This window comes from Belonocnema kinseyi, chromosome 1 (genome assembly GCF_010883055.1).
Source record: "Belonocnema kinseyi isolate 2016_QV_RU_SX_M_011 chromosome 1, B_treatae_v1, whole genome shotgun sequence".
Taxonomy (NCBI): domain Eukaryota; kingdom Metazoa; phylum Arthropoda; class Insecta; order Hymenoptera; family Cynipidae; genus Belonocnema; species Belonocnema kinseyi.
The window spans coordinates 144,155,414-144,178,468 of NC_046657.1; the positions used below are offsets into that span (position 1 = coordinate 144,155,414).

A 23,055-nucleotide genomic window follows, 5' to 3' on the forward strand; every position below is an offset into this window, starting at 1 on the left:
TGATTCTCCCTGATATATGTTGTAGTACTCGAAAAACTAAGCGACAAGTGTTTTTTTTATCTGCGGAAAAACACATTAAGGGGGTGAAACAGCCCTTCAAACATAGGGGTCTCAAGTGTCGATTGTATAGTTTTGATTATAAAAACCAAATTGATTTCGATCAAACCTACTGAAAAAGTTTCCTCGTGATGAAAAATGAATGACCCAATTTTCTCGAAAACAAAATTGAAGGGGGTATACCACCCCTACCTATGTTTAAAGTTGTGCTTAAAATGTTTAAATTCACAGAAAAAAATGAAAAAAAATATATTTTGCACTTGAGACAAAAATAAAGTTGACGTGTTTCGCCAAAAAAATACATAAATATAATTAATGGTGTTGGCCACCCCTTAAGCTTTTTATTTTGTGTCTATAATAATATATACTTTCCACAAATAAAGAGAATTAGGAAGATAGTTTTATAACGAAGGAAGTAAAATAGAGTCCATCCAACATGAACAAAAAATGACGCGGAGGTAAACTACCCCTACATATTTTTAAATGTGTTGAAAGTTGCTAAATTCATAAGAGAAAAAATAAAAAAGTAAATGTTGCACTTGACAAAAAAATAAAGTCGGGTTTCGACAAAAAATTTTTTTTTAATTAATGGGGGTAGCTATTCCCTAAACCTTTTCTATTTGATGTCTATATTTTTATATTTTTCGGATGAACAACTTCGGTCATAAATTACCCAAAATTCAACCTACAAATGTCTATAGATTTCCAGAATTGTTTTGAAACTTTCCAGGTAAATATGGTAACTTACCTTAAATCACGAAAAAAACTATTTAAAATATTTCTATGAATTTATGGTACCTTACCATATATTGCACAAAATTCAATAAAACATTTTTCATAAATTTCCTGAAATTTATGGAAATTTGGGATACTTTATGGTAATTTTACATAAATTTATGGTACCTTCGCCTATATTGCACGAAATTCAATAAAATTTTTGTCATAAAATGCCAGAAAATTTAGAAAAATCTTAGGTCATTTATGAATATTTTCCAGGTAAATTTGTTAACTTACTTAACTTAATTTTGGACATTTCTATAAATTTCCCAAACTTTATGAAATTTTCAAGTAATTTATGATAATATTACAGGTAATTTATGGTAACTTACGATAAATTGACCGAATTTTTATTTATAAGTGTTAAATTTCCAGAAATTTATGGAAATTTATCAAAATTGTTTGTAATTTATGGTAATATTATAGATAAATAGGGTAGCTAACCATAAATGACGTAAAATTCAATTAAAAACATTTTTATAAATTTATGGATATTTATGAAATTTTTTTCTAATTTATCGTAACTTGCTATAAATTACCCAAAATTAAATATAAAAATGTCTATACATTTCCGTAAATTTATGGAAATTTTCGAAATTTATGGTAATTCTACAGGTAAGTATGGTAATTTACCATAAATTACCCAATATTTAATTTTAAAGTTTCTGAGAAATTTCTGAAATTTGTTTGAAATTGATAGTAATATTGGAGGTAATTTATAGTAATATTACAAGTAATTTAGGGTAAAATACCATAAATTTACCAAAACTCAATTTAAAAGTGTCCATAAATTTCCGAAAGTTTATAGAAATTTTCCGTAATTTGTGGTAATTATGTATTTAAATGTAGTAACTTAACATATATTGCCCAAAATATAATTTGAAAAAATCATAATAAATTGCCGGATATTTATGAAATTTGTTGGTAATCTATGGTAATATTACATATAATTTATATTAAAGTACCATAAAGTGCCCTAAAATTCAATTTCAAAATGTGCATAAATTTCTGGACATTTTTTGGCATTTATGGTAATTTTACAAGTAAATATGGTAACTTACCATAAATAACGCAGAATTCAATTATAAATTTTTTTATAAATTTCTGGATATTTATGAAATTTTTTGGCAATTTATGGTAACTTACTATAAATTGCCCAAAATTGAATATAAAATGTTCTGTACATTTCCGGAAATTTTCGGTAATTCACGGTATTTTGATCAATTATATATAATGACTTTCCATAAATTACCGCAAAATTCTATTATCTGCAACCAAAACTTCCTCACAGTTCTTCAAGTGAGTGGGCTAACTTTATCGTAAAATACAATATCATAGATTTATAATTTTCGTTATTCGCCTTTGACATCACTTTTTACTCCCTAGGGAGTAAAAAGTAAAACTTTAGCCTCGCTTCATAGGCGCCGGAAAGAGGTGAAATTATGCAGGTATAAAAAAAATTTGTCATGCATTTTTGGATCACCCTAATGTTCACGTTTCCCATCTTTCAATCTTTACTGGACATTTAGCCCAGATCGGGAAAAATACATCCCCCCAAGTTAGGAAGCTTAACCACCCTTTCCGGATTTGCCTGCTGTTGGAATTTAGCGTCGAGATCTCAATAATATTGTCGCTTCAGTTATCTAAACGCAATAGCTGTTGGCCGTAAAATTATCTTAATACTTAATCAAATTTGTTCCTCGACCCTTTCCGATCTGCTGAGCCTCTGGGGTTAGATAAACCTTTAGTGGAGCCCTGGTTAAGCTCTTATTAGAATATTAATAACGTAACGTTACCACTGGAGTGCGGATTTTACTCCCTCGGGGGTAACGACTTGTAACGACTTGGGGTCGTAGCTAGTTCTAAATTCCCCTCTAATTAGATCAAATCTCCCGCCTCTCATAAAGAATGTACTTTCCCTGATTATAGTCATGCTGCGCATCATTCAAATTTCAAAACACTCCTGTTTTTATTTTTAGCATCTTATTTTTCCGGAAATTAATATTTAACTCATAAAAAAATACCCCGGCATTGTACTATTTCGTGAATATTAATTAATGATACTGATGATAATGATAATTAAATAATAATGTACAAATTTATTGATAATACAGGGTGGACAGGCTGGGGCTTACATACATGGCGAGTTGATTGCTACCCGAATTACAAAGCAGCAGGAGAGAAGCCATTATACAGGGGTATTTTCATATTTCGCGCCTTTAAAGTGGCATTTGGATCAGCCATTCGGCCAAGTCCGTGCATCTTCAGATCAAGTTTATGATAGTTTCCATGGTTGCGTTCGAAACTTCAAACGGTTGTGTTCAGATTCATCTGTTTTCCCTAATCGTTGTCAGTAAATTTATGCAATGTTAATTTAAAGTTTACGCATGTAATATTTCATTCCCTTTATTTAAATCATATCCTGTCTATTCATAACATACCTTTTTTATGCAGTAAAAATAAGCGTTAAAGACCATTCACTCTTCGCCCACTGGAAGCACAGAATATTATTACTATTTTATAGTATTTTTCACTTAGCAGCCATTCTATAATGTTATTGGCACAGAAAAAAAAGACGTTTACTTCTGAGTTCACGTGTCTCACTTCATTATTAAATAAACACTTTTATTATTTGTAATTACTATATAAAATAATCTATATTTTTTTAACACTTGTATCCGTTTGAAGTTTCGAACGCGACCATGGAAACTATCATAAATTTGATCCGAAGATGCACGAACTTGACCGAATGGCTGATCCGAATGAAACTTTGAAGGCGCGAAATATGAAAATACCCCTATATAATGGCTTCTCCTTTGCTGTTGTGCAATTCGGGTAGCATTCAACTCGCCATGTATATAAGTCCCAGCGTGTCCACCCTGTATATGCATTTTTTTTGGGATCAATTTTAGGTTTTCAAATTTTGCAAGATTTAATTAATTATTGCAAACTTATATTTTTTGAATAAACATATTTCAAGTTTTACGTAATATATTTCTTTAATTTTTATTTTTCAGTTTATAAGTTTTTCATTTCTTTATGACTTGAAATAGTTCGAATGAAAAAATCCTTTAAATCTTTTAATTCTGAATATAAGTTTCAGTACAAATAACTAAATTCTCTGAATTCCCTAAATTACCTAAATGCTCTGAATTCACCTTCAATTGGATGAATTTCATTAAATCTTTGAATTTCCCTAATGCTCTCAATTTTCTGGAATTTTTCGAATTCCTTAAATTTCCTAAATCCTCTACAAGCCTTAAAATTTTCTTTGCATCCCTTGATTTCCCTCAAATACCTAAATTTCTTGAAAATATTTAAATTCCTTGAATATTGTGTACTCCTATAATTGATTTTAAGTTCTGAAATTCTCTAAATTTACTCATATCCTTCAATTCCTTGAAAATTCCGAATTCTCTGAGTTCCTGTTAATTCCCTGCATTTCTTGAACATACTGCATTTTCTAAATTCGTTGAATATTCTGAATCACCTTATTGTCATCAATTTACGGAATTCCTTGATTTCTCTGAATTTAGTAAAATCCTTGAATATTCTGAATTCCGGAAATTCTTTGAATCCTCTAAATCCATGAATTTTTTCAATTCTTCTAAAATACCTGTCATATTTGAACATCCTGTATCTCATAAATATTTGGAATTCTATAAATTTTCGAAATTTCCTGAATTTCTTGAATATTCCCAATTCCTAAAATTCCTTGAAATCTCTGAACCCCTTGAAATTTGCAGCACTTCTTAAGTTCTGTAAGTTTCTTAAATTCCCTGAATGCTGTGATATCCCTAAAATTCTCTGAATTTACTACAACCCTTTAATTTATGAAATATTCAGCATTTCCTGAATTTCATGTATACTCTTGAATTTGAATATTCTGAATTATTAAATTTTTTTGACTATTTTGAATATCCTGAATTCCTTAAATTCACGGAAATCCTTAACTTCTCTGAATTTTCTAAAATGCCTAATTATACTAAATTTCTGGAAATTCCTTGAATAATTGAAATTCCTTTAATTCCTCAACTTCTTCCGAATTCCTGGAATCCTTGAGTATTATGAATTGCGCAAATTCTATGAATTTTCTGAATCCTCTAAATTCCTGCAATTCTTATGAATTCCTTATAATCCATAAATACGCCGTATTCCATGGATATTCGAAATTTTTGGAATATTTGGAATTCTCTGAATTCTTTTAATATTCGGAATTCGTAACATTCCTTGAATTTTCTAAATCACCTGAAATTTCCCAGCATTCGCTGCATTTCTTGAATTCTCTGAATTTCATAAATTGACTCAACGTTCTAAAATCCCTGAAATTCTTTAAATTTACTAAAATGCTTCAGTTTCTTGAATATTCGGAATTCCACGAATATCCTAAAGATTCTGAATGATCTAAATTCTTAAATATTCTAATTTCTCTAAATTCCACGAATTCACAGAAATTCTTGACTTCGCTGAATTCTCAGAAATTCTTGATTTCTCTGCATTTTTAGAAATCCTTGATAACTTTTAATTTTCTGGAATTCTTAAATATGACGAATTGCGTGCATTCTACAAATTCTCGAAATCCCCTGCAATCCTACAATTCTGCTGAATTCCCTGCTCTCCTTGAATAACCTGTATTTTATGAATATTCGAAATTTTTTTAATATTTGGAATTCTCTCAATTCCTTTAATGTTCGGAATTCATAAAATTCCTCGAATTCTCTTTCCTTGGATATCCTTAATTCTCTTAATTTTTTGAATAATCTGAAATACTTAAAATTGCTTGAACATTACGATTTCCCTGTAGTCCTTGAATTCCTTAAATTCTTCCGAATTCCTAGTAATCATTGAATAACGAATTTCTTGAACTTTAGTTCCCTGAAATCTCTAAATACTCTAAACTTTCTAAATTCTTTCAATATTCTGAATTTTTTTATTTCCTCTTATTTCCTGAAATTCTTGAATATTATGAATTCCGGAAATTTTTGGAATTTTTCGATTCCTTTAAATTCTTATAATTATTGTGAATTCTCCGTAATCTTTAAATATACTGAAGCTCACGAATATTCGGAATTTCTTGAACATTTGCCTGAATTGATAGAATTTTTTTAATTTTTCTAAGTTGTTCTGCATTTGTTGCTTTGTTTTAAAGTCTTTTGCATTTATTAAGCCCTTAGAATTCTAAAAATTTTACGAATTAGAGTAATTTAGATAATTTAAATAATTTTGTAGGATTTTAGGCATATCTGCGAATTTGGAAGAATTAAGAAGATTTCAATAATGAACTGTCTTCTATACTGCAAATATTAACAATTAAAGAATTGTTTCATTAAAAATCTGTGAAAATAAATGCATTTCAATTTTAGATCTTCAAAATTGAACTATTCCCAAAAAATAATTCAAGATTGCAGAATTTCATTTTATAGACATAAAATATTGAAGAGTATTTAATATTGCAAATATTAAAATTAAAGGAATTTACCATTGTAAATCTATAACATTTAATGAGTTTTAATTTAAAATCATTTAAATTGACCTATTCCAAACAAAGCATTAAAAAATGCACCATGTTCTATGATACGCATGAAATATTCAAAATTGACCAATTTTAAATTCAAATTGTTAAAATTTTAATTGGTGATTTGAAAAATTTAAAACTTTTCACCATTCCTAATTTACAGTTAAAAATTATGCCACTTAAAAATGGTATCATTAAAAATTTTGCATTTTTTGTGATTTGAATAAAAAATTGTTTTAATTAGGATTATTTAGTATTGAAAATATTTCACTTTTGGTCTTTAAAATCCCTAAAATATTCTAGTTTTTGTTTACAAATCGTTAAAATTAAGTAATTTAAAACTATGAATCGTTAAAATTACATCATTTTAAACTGTGAATCGTTAAAATAAAAAGAATTTCAATTGAAAATCTTTAAAATCGAACTGTACCAAGAAAATTTCAAAGTTGCATATTAAAAAAATGTTTTTACTAAAAATTAGGGAATATGCAATCTTTTATTTCCAAATTGAAGAGTTTTCAATTTTAATTTCGAAATTATAGAACTTTGAATTATAAATCTTTAAAATGAAAGAGTTTTATATTTTGAAAACTGAATTAAAAATTTTCGTGGTAAAAGAGAATGTTTCTGGACAAGCAGAAAAGTACCTTGAAGTAACCTTACGCTGAAAAAAGTATTTAGAAAGTATAAGTTTGAATTCGGCGTCTTTGAAATCAAATTATAAATTTTCGAAAATATTGCTAGTTTTACGAACAATAATCAATATTTCATTTTTCATATTAATTTAAGTCTGATATTTTTATACATTTTCGAATTAAGATTCAAATAATGTTCAATAAGAACCCCAAGTTCCAAGAAACCCGAGAGAATTATTTCCCAAATAAAATCAGGGGTCTGGAAAACTAGATGTCCGTTCTTTGGGGATTAAGCTTATACAACCTGTACATTCACCCTCGAAAATAAGGCGTCTTGTCAGTAATGAAACAAAAAATCGATTCCTTCTTTAATTTCTGCAAAGAAATAAATGATCAAATTAATTTAAAAATTTGACTAATATAATAGTAATATTCTTTATTGTTTATTTCTAAAAAGAAATTAAATTAAAAAATATTTATATAACGATTAATATTATTTTTGAGATTCAGCTCTAATCGATGTTGTTTCAAAAAGCACATTTTACTGCCATGCAGATCAAGAGAGCCGTAACTGGAATTTTTTTGTCTCTATAATCGTATTTGCTTCAAAAATATTTAAATGGAAAAAATTGCGATTTAGGGGAAGAATTTCAAATATAGTCAGCGCTTTATTTTTTGCGAGGCAGTATAAACCTAATTAAAAAGTTTTTTGAGATGTTTTGAAACATTTGATTCCTTCTACCGCTTTTTGAAAATTCCAGAATTTATTTTGTAAACAAAATTAACCACCGCGAAGTTAAAATCTGGTCAACGAAATATGCAATTTTTATAAAGAATCTCAGCAATTAAAATTTCTAGTCTTAGTTTATAAATAAAATATTGGTTTTCCTCTTTCAAAAGATGACCAGATTCCTTAACTTTTAAGGTCGACTCTACACAGTCTCATAAAATAAAACTCAGTATATTTCGAAGGGATGGTAATACCCCACTTGACAGTATACCAGTTGCCGACATTCTTTCTTATATCCGGAATAATGTGGAGCAAAGTGGGTTCAAGATTCGAAAAAAGCGTGTCTGCTTAAACTTTGTGCTGTGATATCAAACAAACCGAACTTTATCAGAAGTTTGCTCCTTCGCAGAATTTTGTCATTGAAGTTAGACTCCATCTTCTTGGAGTCTGAAAGTCCAAGTTGGAGCGAGATCTCATTAAGATATGCATTGTGGACTTGGTAACAGAGAAGGCAGAATTTAGTCGTTGTACCAGACAAAGTCTTGTATAGCATCCTCAGTTTCTCACACTCAGAAAAATTTTTGGTTATTCGAACAAAAGTTTGGTCTTCCCACACAATTTTGTAGGTTGCTTAAGAAGCAATTAAACCGTTTGACTGAGCCGACCAAATTATTTTGTTAGACCGTTTTGTTTGATCCAACCGAAACGTTTGTTACGCACCAAAAAAGTTTGATCTGGACACAACAAAACAGTTTACCTATTGAACAAATATATTTGTTTGAATTACCCATATTTTTGTAAACCAAACCATTATTATAGTAGAAATTCCTTTGACAAAGTCCGCTAGAGCGATCACCAAAAAGTTTTTGAAAACGAACCAAAACTGTTCAACAACATTACTTTGTTGCCGTAAAATTATCTTTTTCTCAGTGCAATTTTTCACTGCTTTCAGGGGTGAGACTTTCCAAGGTGGCGAATCGGGAATGGCTGTGCCGGAGACCGTTTGTAGTCAACGATCCGTAGGAATTAGTGTGGATCTCAACGCCTATGAACCACATCTGCTGGCTGGTACAATGGCTCACATGATCGGACATAACATCGGAATGGGCCATGATGACGGAAGTAAGTATGGAACAAACGACTTATTCATGTGAAACAAAACACGCTTGGTTGAAGAATCTTCGTTTAGAACCAGTAGATTACACATGGCTTTTTTATCTTAGTCATAAGCCAGGATATTTAAACCTGTATAAAAGTAGAGTATATCCTCGAGTTTGGTGAGCTAAAACTCATCCGAAGAAAATGTCAGCGGATTGTTAAAAGGAGCAGATAGATCTATAAGATTTTTAAAGTTCATTGGTGTTTTATTGATTGTTAAACAAAAGTTTTGTTCAGAGGTATTGAATAAAATGCGCGCCGTTTGCTTGCTTGAACTTTAATTGCAATGCTATTTGAATAATGTTCAAGAGTTTTCAGTAACTCATCTAGTTAGATCCGAAATCTAGTTTAGTCCGAAATAATTCGGAAAGAACATTAGAATTCCGAGTCGAGAAGATGCAAAATCAAATCGAAAACATTTTCCAAGTTAATAGTACCACCCAGTTAAATTAAATTGCAGATGGAATATCCTTTTATGTAATCCGAAATCTTCCCGGACCAAAATGTCGACTGACCAGCAAACCCCAATCAATTAAAAAATAATCCGAAACTTAGGGTTGCTAATAGAAGTGTAAACAGAAAACAGTATAGTTTAACCTGAAATCAGTCTGGAAGAGAATAAAATACCAAACCAAAAATAAATCAATCAAATCATCAATTAATTCCCAAGATAAAGTTGCAACGTCCTGAAATTGAAGTGCAGATGTAATAATTCTTCGGTGTAATCCAAAATATGTTCGGTCAAACATATCGACTTTGGATGAAATCCCAATCAATCAGAAACTAATCCTCATGCTGAAGTTGTTAATTAGAATGCAAACGAAAAAGCGCCTGGTGAAATTTGAAATCAGCCAGGAAAACAGTAAAATGCCGAAATAGAAGGTTCAAAATGAATCTGAAACTAATTACCAAGTTAAAGTTGCAAGTTCATGAAATTAAAGCTCAGATGAGATAACCTGCAGTGAAATTTGAAATCGGCCCGGAAAAAAATTTCGATTCCTGAGCAACCTCCCAATAAATCCGCAATTAATCCGCAAGTTAGAGTTGCTAACTAAAGTGCAAAGGGAAAAAAGTCTGACTAAATTCCAAACCAGTATAGAAATAAGTAAAATACCGTACCGGAAAGACACCAAACTAATCTTAAATTAATACCGAAGTTAAAGTTACAGCGACATAAAATAAAAGTGTAGATCGAATTCCTCCGAAAAAATCCGAAATCTGCCCGGACCAAAAAAATGTCGAATTCGGAAAGAAACCACAATAATTCCTAAATGAATCCGCAAATTAAAGTTGATTAATAAGGTGCAAACAGAAAGCAGTCTGGTTAAATCCTAATTCAGAGCAGACAAAAAAACCGAATCTGGATAGAATCCCAATCAATTTAAAATTATTTCACATGCTGATGTTGCTAATTAGAGTTCAAATGGAAAGCGGTTTAATTAAATTTGCAATAACTCAATAAAAAAAGTAAAATCCTGAGCTGGAAAGACAGGCACATCATTCCAAAATTAATCTACATGCTAAAGTTGGAACTTTATGAAAGCAAACTGCCAAGAGAAAATCATTCCGATAAATCCAAATTCTACATGGCCCTCGAAATTTACACTTTCAGATCACTTATACTTCATTGCAATAAAAATTATCTTTTAGTTTAGTGCGTTTTGTAGTTAAACAATATATTTTTTCAACGTGAGGTTTAATTTGTTTGATCATAAGAACATTGCGTTTGACTTTAATTCTGTTCAATTTATCCAACGTTTAAACACATTTCTTTGATAAAGATATGAATTTAAATCAATTCGGGTATAAATTCTATACCCTCCGATAGTTTATTTGTAATACGTCAAAAATTAAATACGTAAAAACAGGTGGAAACACTTTATCTAGTGTTTTCAGTTGAATAGAATGTTGCACTTATTGATTTTTTCTCGCATTTTTTAACAAATTGTTTTGCATTTAATTCCGTCAAATCTCTCAACTTCATTCGAATTACTTTGCCATTAATTTCATTTCGTCCAATTCTACTTATATGTATAATATCCTATTCGATTCTGCGGAATTATCTTCGATTCCATTTGGTGTCATTTTTATTCATGACGCTTGATTTGATTCCGTTGAATTTACTATACACTTATTTTCATTAGTTCAATTCAGTTTTGTTTAGATGCATTGATTCTTATTAAATCTCGATAAATTTAATGGAATTTCATCAAATTCCTAATCCTTCCTTTAAATTACTTCTCTTCCCTTTCAGACCGTTAAATTCAACTTAATTATATGATATCGTATTCAATTCTGCGTAATCCGATTCAAATGTATTCAGTTTCACTGGATTTTATCGTGATCAATTAAATTGCGTGGAATTCACTAAAAACTCATTTTTATTAGTTAAAATTTAGTCCTGTTGCGATCCACCAATTCCTATTAAATGTGGAGATTACTTTGCCATTCATATCCTTCCATCCAATTCTAGTAGAAATATTTAATCCTATTTATTGCCGCGGAATGAAACCATCCTTTATTCCGTCCAATTCACTTTAAGTTTGAATTCAATTTATTTTGATCGATATCCGTTACTTCGATTGTATTCCCTGGAGTTTCGTCAAATTCCACCAAAGAATTATTTATTGGGAGAATCCGATACATTTTCCCCCTAAAATTACATTTTGTAGTTTCTCAACAGTTTTGAAAGACACTCTAATATCTTACGTCTGAGTAGCTGTAAACCGAACACTAAAGAAAACGTATGAAACACTCTCTTCAGTATAAATAGCCTTAAAAACGTTTCAATAATAGGTATTGTGCTCGAAAAGAGGTAAACCTAATTCCCATAGCTTTATTCTGAATGTATCTTATGAGAAACGAAACTCCAAAAACAATTCTGTCGAAAGCTATAAAGTTTGGAAAGTGGTATCGATTATCTCTTTTCAACAGTAACTGCCCTTAAACGCTACAAGTGCGCCGTTCCCTCATTAAACAAAATGGGCAAAATTTACTCCTTGGTGAAGTAAGTTGATCGTAAAAGCACAGAAACGGCCGAGACGATTTCACAGATGTGGCGTCGTTAAGGGAAGGGGACGAATTCCGGATAGACGACAAACAACAGAAATGCGTTTAATTTCTTCGTTAAGAGCAATGCATTTACCGGAATACAATTAAAAGGGAGCCAGATTGTAATGCAAACTCTAGAAAACTTGAACAACTTTAAGAATGAATAATGGATAAGGGTTGTCGCGTATTTGCATTGTTATGCAATCGGGAATGACGGATCAATATCGACGTACTTCTGGTAGATAGATTTTTACGCCACAGAGAATCAGAACAAATCAATCACTCTTTCAAAACCTTCGACTTGTCTCAACAAGATGAAACTTGCTTCCCTGGAGTAAAACTCGTGATAATTTTTTCGTTCCGACGGTCGTTAACGAGGTCAAGATGAATGCAGTTCGCGATACTCTATTACTCTCGAGTAGTTTCCGATTACGTGGAGTGACGTAAGCGTTTCTTCAGCTTGCCAAACATTGTTTCTACAAAGCTAATGACGGATAAAATTTTCACAGCAATACGTGTCGCCAATTTTTTAGCATTGGCTTAGTGAATTAACTGAAATTTTTTAATGTTTTAGGAGAAGAATGCTTCTGCCGGGACTGGCACGGGTGTATCATGGCACAGTCTATTGTCGGTCTAGAAAATGTACAGCCCTACAAATTTTCCGATTGTAGCAAATCGGATTATGCAGGGGCATTGAAAAGCGGCAACGGTATGTGCCTATTGAACAAACCAAACGAGGTAAGTGTTCACGAGTTTCTAATTATATTCGCCGGATGTTTCGCTTCTTCGGGTGGGAATCCTATTTGCAGTTAAAATGGAATCGCTAAGTCGATTTCCGCCTTTTTGTCATGGCCCCTCTTATATTCCATTAACTCTGAACGTAAAATTGCGAGGAAGCGAAACGAAATTATAGGGGATCTTCCATTCTACTAAGGTGACTTTTTGTCAAATTGCAGTTGCAAGTTGATACACGTACATGCGGAAACAGGGTAATCGACGATGGGGAGCAATGTGACTGCGGCACTATCGACGAATGTCATGAACTCGATCCGTGCTGCGATCCTATCACTTGCAAACTTACCAGTGAAGCCGAATGCGCCTCTGGTCCTTGCTGCAGCGACTGCAAGGTACTTGTTTTATTTTATTTTCTAAATTGATCTTTAGCTCTTTCCAACTTTACGAAAGGAATATTTAAAATTGACTTGTATAAGTTCTGGTCTTAAGATACAAATTAAATTCATTTAAACTTTATAAAATAGATTTGTATTTAAGATTTTAAAATCTAAATCGAAGCTGACTCGACATTAAGAAAGATTTTATCGTTAGTGATCCAAATACAAGAATGTGTGAAAAAAGTTTTGGTTTGATAATGGCTTCTGATTTGAAAGACACGTGGTCGACAGTTGATTAGATCTGGCATCACGTTGCTTGTCAACTTGAAACAAAGAATATTATTTCCTTGTTCGACACCAATTCCAAACAATTACTATTCGTTCAAACGGAGAGGATAACGATTGGCATCCAGCCCAATCCAGTCTGACAAAAATCCAGAGCAAAGGTGAGGAGTGAGAACGTTACCCCTAGTTTTCCTGCCAGATGTGAGAAAACTTACAGCAAGGTCCCTCCAATCGCTCAGGTTGCCGAATTCGTTACGAATCAATTAAACGCTCGGGATTCTCTCACGTTCTTCAACATTCTATCAGGAACTCGCAGATTATTCACAATTGAAAACGTATAAAGGTACTTTTTTATTGGAATTACAATTACCGAGTTCGTATCTAACTTGTACGGGGTTTAAAACTATATATTTCACTGGCTTATAAACATACTTATAACGAAGGTATCAACTAGATCTAGGAAAAATAGTATTTTGTATCAACGATTTAATCTCATTAAAAAGATACCACTACTGTCTTAGACTTAGAGTTCTTAATTGCCAAAGTATCCTTCTGTATAGTAGGTCACCTTTAAGAGTGAAACACAAGTGAACAAAATTTTCTCCAGAAAATTATGAATGCGGCCAAGTGAACTAATCCTATCTTTTGGTTTTTAGTAAAATTTCTCTTTTAATAAATATTTATAAAAGTGCAATTATAATACGTTTGGCGCAGGGTGAACGGAATTACAATAGAAGCGTCGCTCAAAGAAAAAACTGGTCCACCTTGTAATTGTAATTTGATTAGCCTTCTCTTAGACTAAAATATTAGACAAAAATTTTAAGGAACTTGTCCGTGAAATGAAAACCCGTGCGAGTGCTATGTAAACGAAGTCCCTTAAGATTCGAATTGGATTTGTCGAGTGGTAAGAGTTGATTACATCATGATTGGATTTTGATAAGTCCTTCAAAACTTTTGGATGAGTCTTGTAAAATGTGGACGTCTGGAATAGTAATTCAGGATATATTTTCCATGTATAGGTTTCACAGGTACCCTTTTAAACACGCAGGTTTGAAATAGAATATTGATGAGGTCTATCTTTCAGAGCTAGCTTCTGACCTCCGGCACTTTGCTCTGTGGCAGAGTCGATAATTGAGTTGGATTGCTCTGGAGTTAATGACATGCATTGTCCTTTTGTTGCAGTTGCGGGCACGAGGAGTCGTTTGCCGGGAATCGACCAATGAGTGTGACTTACCGGAAGCTTGTTCGGGCGAGACGGGCCAGTGCCCACCGGATGTGTACAAGAAGAACGGAAACCCATGCTACAACAATAACGGCTACTGCTTCAACGGATTCTGCCCGGCTCTGGATATGCAGTGCGAGCAAGTCTGGGGCTACGGCGGGGTAGCCGCTGATAAGCAGTGCTTCGAGCAGTTCAATTCCAAGGGATCGATCAACGGCCACTGTGGCACCGACAGTTCCGGTCACTACGTCAAGTGCGAGCCAGAGTACGTAATTCAGGTGTTACATCCGCCAGCCCACTAGATTATCGGCAAATAGATGACCAATAGATGAAATTTATTGCTAGACAACCTCGAGGGGCATGGATTTCCTAGATTAGCTTCTCCAACTTTTGGAGCTTCGTGGGTCTCAAGGATAATGACGTTATTTAAATTTGTATTTATAGCATCTCCTTGGGCTTAGTTTCTAACCGTCAGCTCTTAGATGAGAGAAATCTATATTCCAGAGCTTCTGGAAATTATCATTGTTGTATTAGAGGATCGGTTTGGATCTCAAAAGTTCCTGGTTCATAATATTTTGTCTCAAGTTAACTGAGGGTTCAAAACAAATGATAGTAATTGTAGAAATTGCACTCCTTTGGAATTTCATTCGTAGTTTTACTAAGGTCGGTTCTGGCATTGAGTTTCATTAACAAATATTAACAGGATATGTTACGAAGTTTATTACTGCGAAAGCTCCCAGTTTTGGAGCTTTGCGAATTTCAAGGATAAGACCATTTTTGGATTTGTATTTTTCGCCTCGAATTAGATTGAGATGCTAAAATGTTATCTATTAGGTGAGAGAAATCGAGACTCGAATACTTCAGGAAATTTTCATTTATTTTATCGGTTGATCTGGTAAATTTCCTATTTCAGAAATATTTTTTTCAATTTTTTTCTAGCTAGATTTGGTACAAAATTTTAGTGATTGTATAGAATTCCAGCGATGGTATTCCGGGTATTTTTCTAAAAATCAGAGAAATTGGAGAGATAAATTAATTGGAAAAAGTGGGAAATTCGCAGTTTTGTCAAGGATAATTCAGGGATCGGGTTTCAAGAAAAAATATCTAGCATTTGTGACGATTTTCAATGCAGAATTGTGAGCAGGGGTTTTCTAGGTCATCCACTCCCAATTCAGATGCTTCGAGGATTTGAAGATTTGAGACCTTCAGGGAATTTTTATTCCTTGTATTGGGCGATCGGTTGAGACGACTCCATGCTTCAAAAAACTTTCCTCGAGACTTTCTTCTAGCCATTGATAGATCCAAATTATAATAATTATATTCTAGCGATTTAGAATGTTTAGGTCTTGTTGCGGGCCAAATGAGTCATTGACTGGGCCGACTTCCTATTTCACAAACCTTTTTTCCACGTTTTTTTCTCCAGCTGAACTTCATGCCAAATGATAGTAATTGAAATTACGATCACAAGAGTCTCTGAATAATTAAAAGCTGCTGCATAATAATTCCAAGGCAGATGAGCGTTGACCTGATTGGCTTTTAATCAGTTGACGCATCCTTATCGCTCCATCGCCTTTCACAAAAGACTCGATCTCGTTACGATGGGGAGAAAATGATAAGATCTTACACAAAGAGGGGTTCGACCTGCTTACGTACTTCATTAGCACCTTTCGCAATCGATAAGTTCCCTTTCAAAGGACTAACAACTTGTCAGTTTTCATTTAAGAATACACACTTATAACGTCTCTTTTGGCACAGCAATCTCTCGTTTTATTTTGGTTGGTTGAACTTTCCCTCCGGAATTTTCTCTCTAGAAAACTCCTTCGAGTCCTAATTTACATAATGAGTATTTCCTGAATAGAGTGATATCATCAGGTCTACTATATGTTGCAGGAATGTTCGCTGTGGCTCCTTACAATGCAAGAATGGAAATGTTAAGCCGGTCACGAATGGATTGAATGACTTGTTTTCCACTACAATTATTTCTATCAAAGGGCAGCAAATTGAGTGCAAGTAAGTGAATGAATTAGGACATCATCGGAAAAGTTTTTTTTCTTCAGAATGGAGATTGAAAATAAAATAATTGTTACAGAGCTACGACAGTAAGGGTCGAAGGGTCCGAAATGCCAGCCTTAGGATTAGTTCGCGATGGAACATCTTGTGGGGATAATTTGGTGAGTTTAAAAATTACAATAATTTTTCCCTAATTGTTGTAAAAGGTTGAATCATAGCAAAATCTTTTTAAATTATTTGAAATTATGTAAAATCGTTCGAATAATGCTAGAATCTTTTGACCTTTTTTTAAAATCTCCTAAAATTTCCAAAATCGCAAAATTTGATGTTTGTGAAAATTTGGGATTGGTCTGCCTAGAGATCTTCTAGATAGAGTTGTGTAACAACTTCCCACTGTTTTGATTGGCTACGATTAAATCGGAACCAGAAGTAATGTAAAACGCGCCATTTTCAAATCAATTTTTACAATAAATTTACAATTTTGAAAAATAAAATAAGGCAGAAGATAACATGAAATGTAAACACATCCAAACTATATGTAATACATAAAAATAAAATTAGTTAGAAAAAAATTCCATTTTGTGTTTGAAAGCTACTTTTTTTAGTTCAAAATTCATTTATTTTTATGAAAATTCATCTTTTTAGGAGAACATTCATCTTGTTGGTTGAAAACGATTTTTAATAGTTGAAAATTTAATTGTTTGGTGAAAAATTTATGTATTTTGTCAAAAGTCAACTTTTTCACAGAAAATTAATGTTCGTGGTTAAGAAGTCATTTCATTGGGTGAAAGATGCATAATTTTGGTTAAAAATTTATTTCTTTGGTAGAAAAATGATTTATTATGTTGAAAATTTTTCTTTATGCTTGATTGGAAATTTTGTTTTAACATTTATAAATATTCAGTTATTTCATGATCAATTTAAAATTCACAATTTAAAAATTCACCTATTTTTCTGCAAATTCATACATAGATTTAGTTAAAAAAGTGCCTTTTTTTAGTAAAACATTAAAATTATTAGTGAAAAATATATTTCTTTGGCTGAAAATCAAACTATTTCATGGAAAATTCATTTTTTACGTAAAAATTATTTTTCCCTATTTGTTAAAAACTGAACTATTATATTGAAAATTCTTGGCTTGTCGGATGAAAATAATTTCTGTAACTAAAAATGATAAAATTCAATTTTTTGGCTCAAAATTAATTTTTTTCAGTTGAAAATTCGTGTATTTTATAGAAAATTAATGTTCATGTTTGAAAAATTAACTTTTTGGTTGAAAATTCGTCCTTTTTTGTAGGATAATCTTCTTTTTCTATTCGATTTTTGGTTGAAAAATTATCGTTTTCAGTTGAAAATTTAACTATTCGACTGAAAAAGATCGTATTTTGTCATTTTTTTTGTAGAAAATTAATTTTCGTGGTTGAAAATTCGTCCCTTCTTTGTACAAAATTCATCTTTTTATATGAAAATTAATATTTTTGGTTATAAATTCAACTTTTTAGTTGATTTTTGTTTAAATTCATCTTTTTAGTCGAAAATTCATATTTTTAGTTGATTAATCATCTATTAAGTCAAAAACTCATTTCTTTTTTGAAGATTTATTATTTTAGTACACATTTTTTAAATTTATTTTTAACTTATATTTTTTAGATTGAAACTGGACCAATATTTCGTTGAAAATTCGTCATTATCGGTTAAAATTGAATATTTTTACTGAAAATTTACTAGTTCACCTTTGGTTTAAAATATAACATTTATCTTATTTTGAGTTAAAAATTGGAATTTCTCCGTCGAAAATTAATCTTTTTGGTTGAAGATTTATAATTTTACTAGTAAATTAATTGTTTTCCTTGAAAATTATTGTTATAAACTGAGATTTAACTATTTTATTTTTCATTGCAAATTTATCACTTTTAGTTAATAATGCATGTATTTTGTTGAAAAATCGTCTCTTTTGGTAAAAAAAATTACGTTCTTGGTTAAAAACTCACCTATTTGGTTAAAATAAATTTTTTGTATTGAAGATTCATCATTTTAGTTGAAAGTTCAGTTTTTTGGTTCAAAACTTATCTTATTTGTTTGAAAAATTTGTTTCGGTTGAAAGATTGGTTGTAGGGTTTTAAAGATTTGAATAGATTTGGAATTCTCTTGAATTTTATGAATTAACTGGAAGTTTTTTAATTCACTTTAATTGCTATGAATTTACTCTTTCTACCGAATTCAACGGATTTTTTTATTTAAAAATTTTTTTAATAAATTGATCCTGAGAATTAATTGATAAAATGGTTTAAGATTTTTAAATATTTCAACGTATTTTTTCCAAATTCCTTTACATTTTCAAGAGCTTAACAAAATGAGAAATGCAAAGGATTTAAAATAATTTAGATTATTTTAAAAGATTACATAGAATTTTGAATTTTTAAGTGCTTTCAAAAGTTTTAAGGGCTTTCAAAAGATATCAAAGAATTTTAAATATTTTAGAAAATTTTAAAAGGGTCCCAAACATTTTTTAAAATTTATTTTACTAGTTAAGAGGCTTTTAAAGACTGAAATATTTCAGGGTATTTCGAAAGATTCCAAGAAGTTTTTAAAAGATTTAAACAATTTCAAGAGATTCTCAGAGGCTTTAATCATTTTAAGAGATTTTAATATTTTAATGGATTTCAAAGAATTTTTCAACCGGTATGAGCGATTTTGAAGTGTTTTGAAGATTTGAAGAGATTTTCAAATATTTTTTGCAATTCATTTGAAATTTTCTCTGAATTCTTATTAATTTTTCCGAAACTCTTATAAATTTTGTTGAATTCCTCTAGGTTAACTCAATTTCACTCAATGCAACTAATTTTTCCATATTTTTTAAGTTTTGAATTCACTTTATTGCTTTTTAAATTCAGCTTTATTTTTTTATCAATTCAATCTAATCCTTCTGATTTCTTTTGAATTCTTCTAAATTTACTTAAAATTTATAGTAAAAAAACCAATTTTTTTTCGATTTGTAAAATTGCTTCAATTCATTTGAATTCTTATAACTTTATCTTGAATTTTTTTTTGTAATCATTAGTCACTCCTTGTGTCAGAAATTAGTAGGATTTCAAAGATTTCAAGATTTTACCATTTTCTTGGAATTCACCCTGAATTCTTTTAAATTCTTTAGAATTCTCTTGAATTTTTTCAATTTATTTGAATCTTTCCAATTTTACTTAATTATACTTAAATTTTTTTATTAACTTGATCCTGAAGTCTATTAACCTCACCTTGAATTCTTAGGCATTTCTTCAAATTTATGGAATTGCCCTGAATTTTTCTAAGCTGATTTCTAAGTTACTGAATTCAGTAAAGTTTTTTCAAATTGCTTCAAATTTATTTAATTACTTCAAATTCACCTTCAATTTTTATGCTAATTCAACCAACTTCTTGTCTTTTATCTTAATTTCCTGTAAATTCATTCCAGTTATACAGAAATCAATGGATTTTTTAAATATTAAATTTTTTTTCAAATTCATTTGAATGCTTTTGAATTTTTCTAAAATTTTATGAATTTATTATGAATTTGTTACCCTTTCAGCGCGAAAGAATTACCATATGAGCGCGACAAAAAGCACCCTTTGGACCCTTTATTTTATACCATAGGGACTGTGAGGCCTGATATTCAAATCCGAAGACAAATCTGTAGGGTTCATTGATCACAATTCAAAAAGCAATTAGGGAAATTTGGTTTTGACGGGGTCGTGACGTTGGCATTTCCCATCAATAAAATGAGAGGCAATGACTCTTAGAACCGTTACAAATTTATTCTGATCTTTAAAATCTCATTTTCCACTTTGACGAAATTACTTGATATCTCTAGTAATTTTCTGAATCATTATAAAATCCTGAAAGCCATTTGAAATCCCTTTAAATATCTTGAAATCTTGTAAACATTTTTTTAAATATTGTGAAATTTTTAAGAGCATGAAATTTATCTTTAGTTCTTAAAATGTCAATGAAAATCTGAAGCGTGTATTGATCAAAATTTAAAAACCGATTATGGAAATTCGTTTTTCGAAGGGATCGTGAATTTATCATAATCCTATCGACAAGAGGAGAGTTAATGAATTTAATTCCGGGCTCAACATAATCTAATGATTAACAAAGCCCTTATTTACCTTCAATTTATGTAAAAGCACAAACTATGTTTATTGTTTACCTTGTTGTCCGTGTCGACCTTATGCGTTCGCGATTGCACATAATTATTAGTGTCATTAGTTTTCAGCCCTCATCAGCGACGGACTGGGCTACGCCCTCAATAGAACTTTTGAAATGACAAAATGATTTTTCTGTAAATCTATAATTAATTTTCCTAATATTTTAAATCGGATTCTTCTAGAAAGACTTATTGTTTGAGAAAAATTATTTCTGGGGGCGCTGAGATGCTTAGGGGGGCATCTAGTAAAAGAGGCGTGGGTTAGCGGCTATCCCACGCGCCAGTCCGCCGCTGGTCCTCACATCCTCTCTAATAAATTCTGACTCATTTTGTTTTCAGATTTGTACTAATCAGACTTGCACGAGCCTCTTTCCTCACGTTGATCAATCAAAATGTCCTAGCAATCACAATAACAACGAATGCTCAGGAAATGGCGTAAGTCGTCTCAATAATTTCATCTTAAGACTCTCATTTCAGGAACGACCTCCACTTGTTTTGCCTTCTGAAGTTTTAGGATTTTTTTTTTGGAAATAGTTCGAAAAGTTGTTTTTTTCTCGCCATCAGGTTTGTACCAACATAAACAAGTGCTATTGTAATCCTGGTTGGACTGGTCCTGATTGTTCAATACAGCAGGCCATACCAACTGAAGCCTCTACCACTTCGACCACTGCCGCCCCCGGTAATGCAAGTACCACAGATATGAAACTGGACAAGAAAGAGACCCCCTACGGTAAGCGAAATTTTCAATTCTTTTTTTACGATCATATACGATCGTCCTTTTGAGCTAGGTTCAATAAAATTTAGGTTTAAGAAGCCGCTGATCAAGATTGAATTTAAACGTGCGTTTACAAGCATCCGATGAAAAATAATTTCAGCTGATGTCGAATTTATAAACACCGGAGCCGTAATTAGATTTTTGCTAGGTGTGAAAAAATGAAGGCAAGGTTAGTTTATGCTTCTATTTTTATTCTTTCTAGCAACGAGTTTTTCATTTTGGGTCTATTTAAAAAGTACGTCAGACCACCAGGGGGGCAGTTTTTGAAAGGCCCGTTCTCACTTTTCTTTTCTTTGTTAGTGATGCATTCGAGACGATTTCGAGAAAACTCGAGATTTTTTCGCAATAATTTTTGGATTTCGAGTAGAGAATCTCCAAATTTTGTATTCGAAATTCTCGATGCCCATAAGGTTTTGAATTCACATGAACATGTTTCAAGAGAATTTCGAATATTCTCGAGATCGTATTGAATGTATCACTGCTTTTTCGCAGCCTAAATTTTTACCTCCGTCTTCTTTAGCTTCTTATCAAAGTTAAAAAATTCAGAGAGCTCTCAACCTTCTTGTTCGAACCTCAATTTGGTTCTTCTCTATGAACATCAGTTTTCTCCTCCTTGGCAGAATTTTTATTTCTTTTTTTGTAAAATCCACTCTTATTGAACGGGTCGTGGTCAGAGGCCATCGAAGAATATATACGTGCTCCTTCCTTAACATAGATTTCCTCGACTCTATTACAAGGAGGAAATCGATAAAGAGGAGAATCGCCAGCGAAGTTTGTTCAAGCTCTTTCCTTGAAAGTTTTCCGGAAAAAACACCGCTTGAGATAAATTTCGATTCTAGTTACGGCTCCGTGAAATATTGAAGCGTTTTCTTTCTAGTAAATAGGCGATTTCCATTCTTTAAATTCATCAAATTTCAAATATTGTTAAAATCGCATGTGAATAATGTATAATTCATTTGGGAAATATGTGACTTTTTAAAAGTTTTCGATTTTTAGAAAAAATCATTTCATACCCCTCAGACGAGGTGTACCATAGTTCTGTTACGATCGTTATCTATCAAAAGATAATGAGCGCATTTTCGCTTCTGCATCCCTTTTTGACCAAATTTCTTATTATATTTTCTATCGTTGTGTGCTTCAATTATTTCAATTACACGATGCTATGTGGGCCGAGGTAGCAAAATTTGGAATTGCTCCCTACAACTAAAACAGTGAAATTTTCACTGGTTAGATCAGTATTTTGAGGTATTACTGGTGAATCAGTAATTTTCCGATGTTGACTGGATAAACCAATATAATGCTAAGTTAAAAACGCTGTATTTTATCTAACAGTGACGCCAAATAATTTATTCGATCAATACTATATAGCACTAAACGCGAAAACGAACTTTCTTAAACCGAAACATTGAAATAGTCACTGGTTAGATCACTATTGTGAGTTGTCACTGGTGAAACAGTAATTTTTGCTTGTTGACTGGATAAACCAGTAGAATCCTAAATTTAAAAAGCTGTATTTAATCCAACAGTGACGCCAAATGAGTGATT

At 31.6% G+C, this 23,055-nt stretch overlaps 1 protein-coding gene across 4 annotated transcripts in view; it reads left to right on the forward strand.

Annotated features, from left to right (window-relative positions):
- The window catches only part of LOC117182616 (disintegrin and metalloproteinase domain-containing protein 33), a 362,482-nt gene that overhangs the window by 248,122 nt on the left and 91,305 nt on the right, over nucleotides 1-23,055 (forward strand). For all 4 annotated transcript variants that reach the window (XM_033375720.1, XM_033375725.1, XM_033375731.1 and 1 more), the window contains exons 11-18: nucleotides 8,667-8,836; nucleotides 12,498-12,661; nucleotides 12,880-13,050; nucleotides 14,503-14,807; nucleotides 16,433-16,552; nucleotides 16,632-16,713; nucleotides 21,075-21,170; nucleotides 21,300-21,465. In XM_033375720.1, the coding sequence (XP_033231611.1) occupies nucleotides 8,667-8,836; nucleotides 12,498-12,661; nucleotides 12,880-13,050; nucleotides 14,503-14,807; nucleotides 16,433-16,552; nucleotides 16,632-16,713; nucleotides 21,075-21,170; nucleotides 21,300-21,465 (1,274 nt within the window). The remainder of the gene's footprint in view (nucleotides 1-8,666; nucleotides 8,837-12,497; nucleotides 12,662-12,879; nucleotides 13,051-14,502; nucleotides 14,808-16,432; nucleotides 16,553-16,631; nucleotides 16,714-21,074; nucleotides 21,171-21,299; nucleotides 21,466-23,055) is intronic.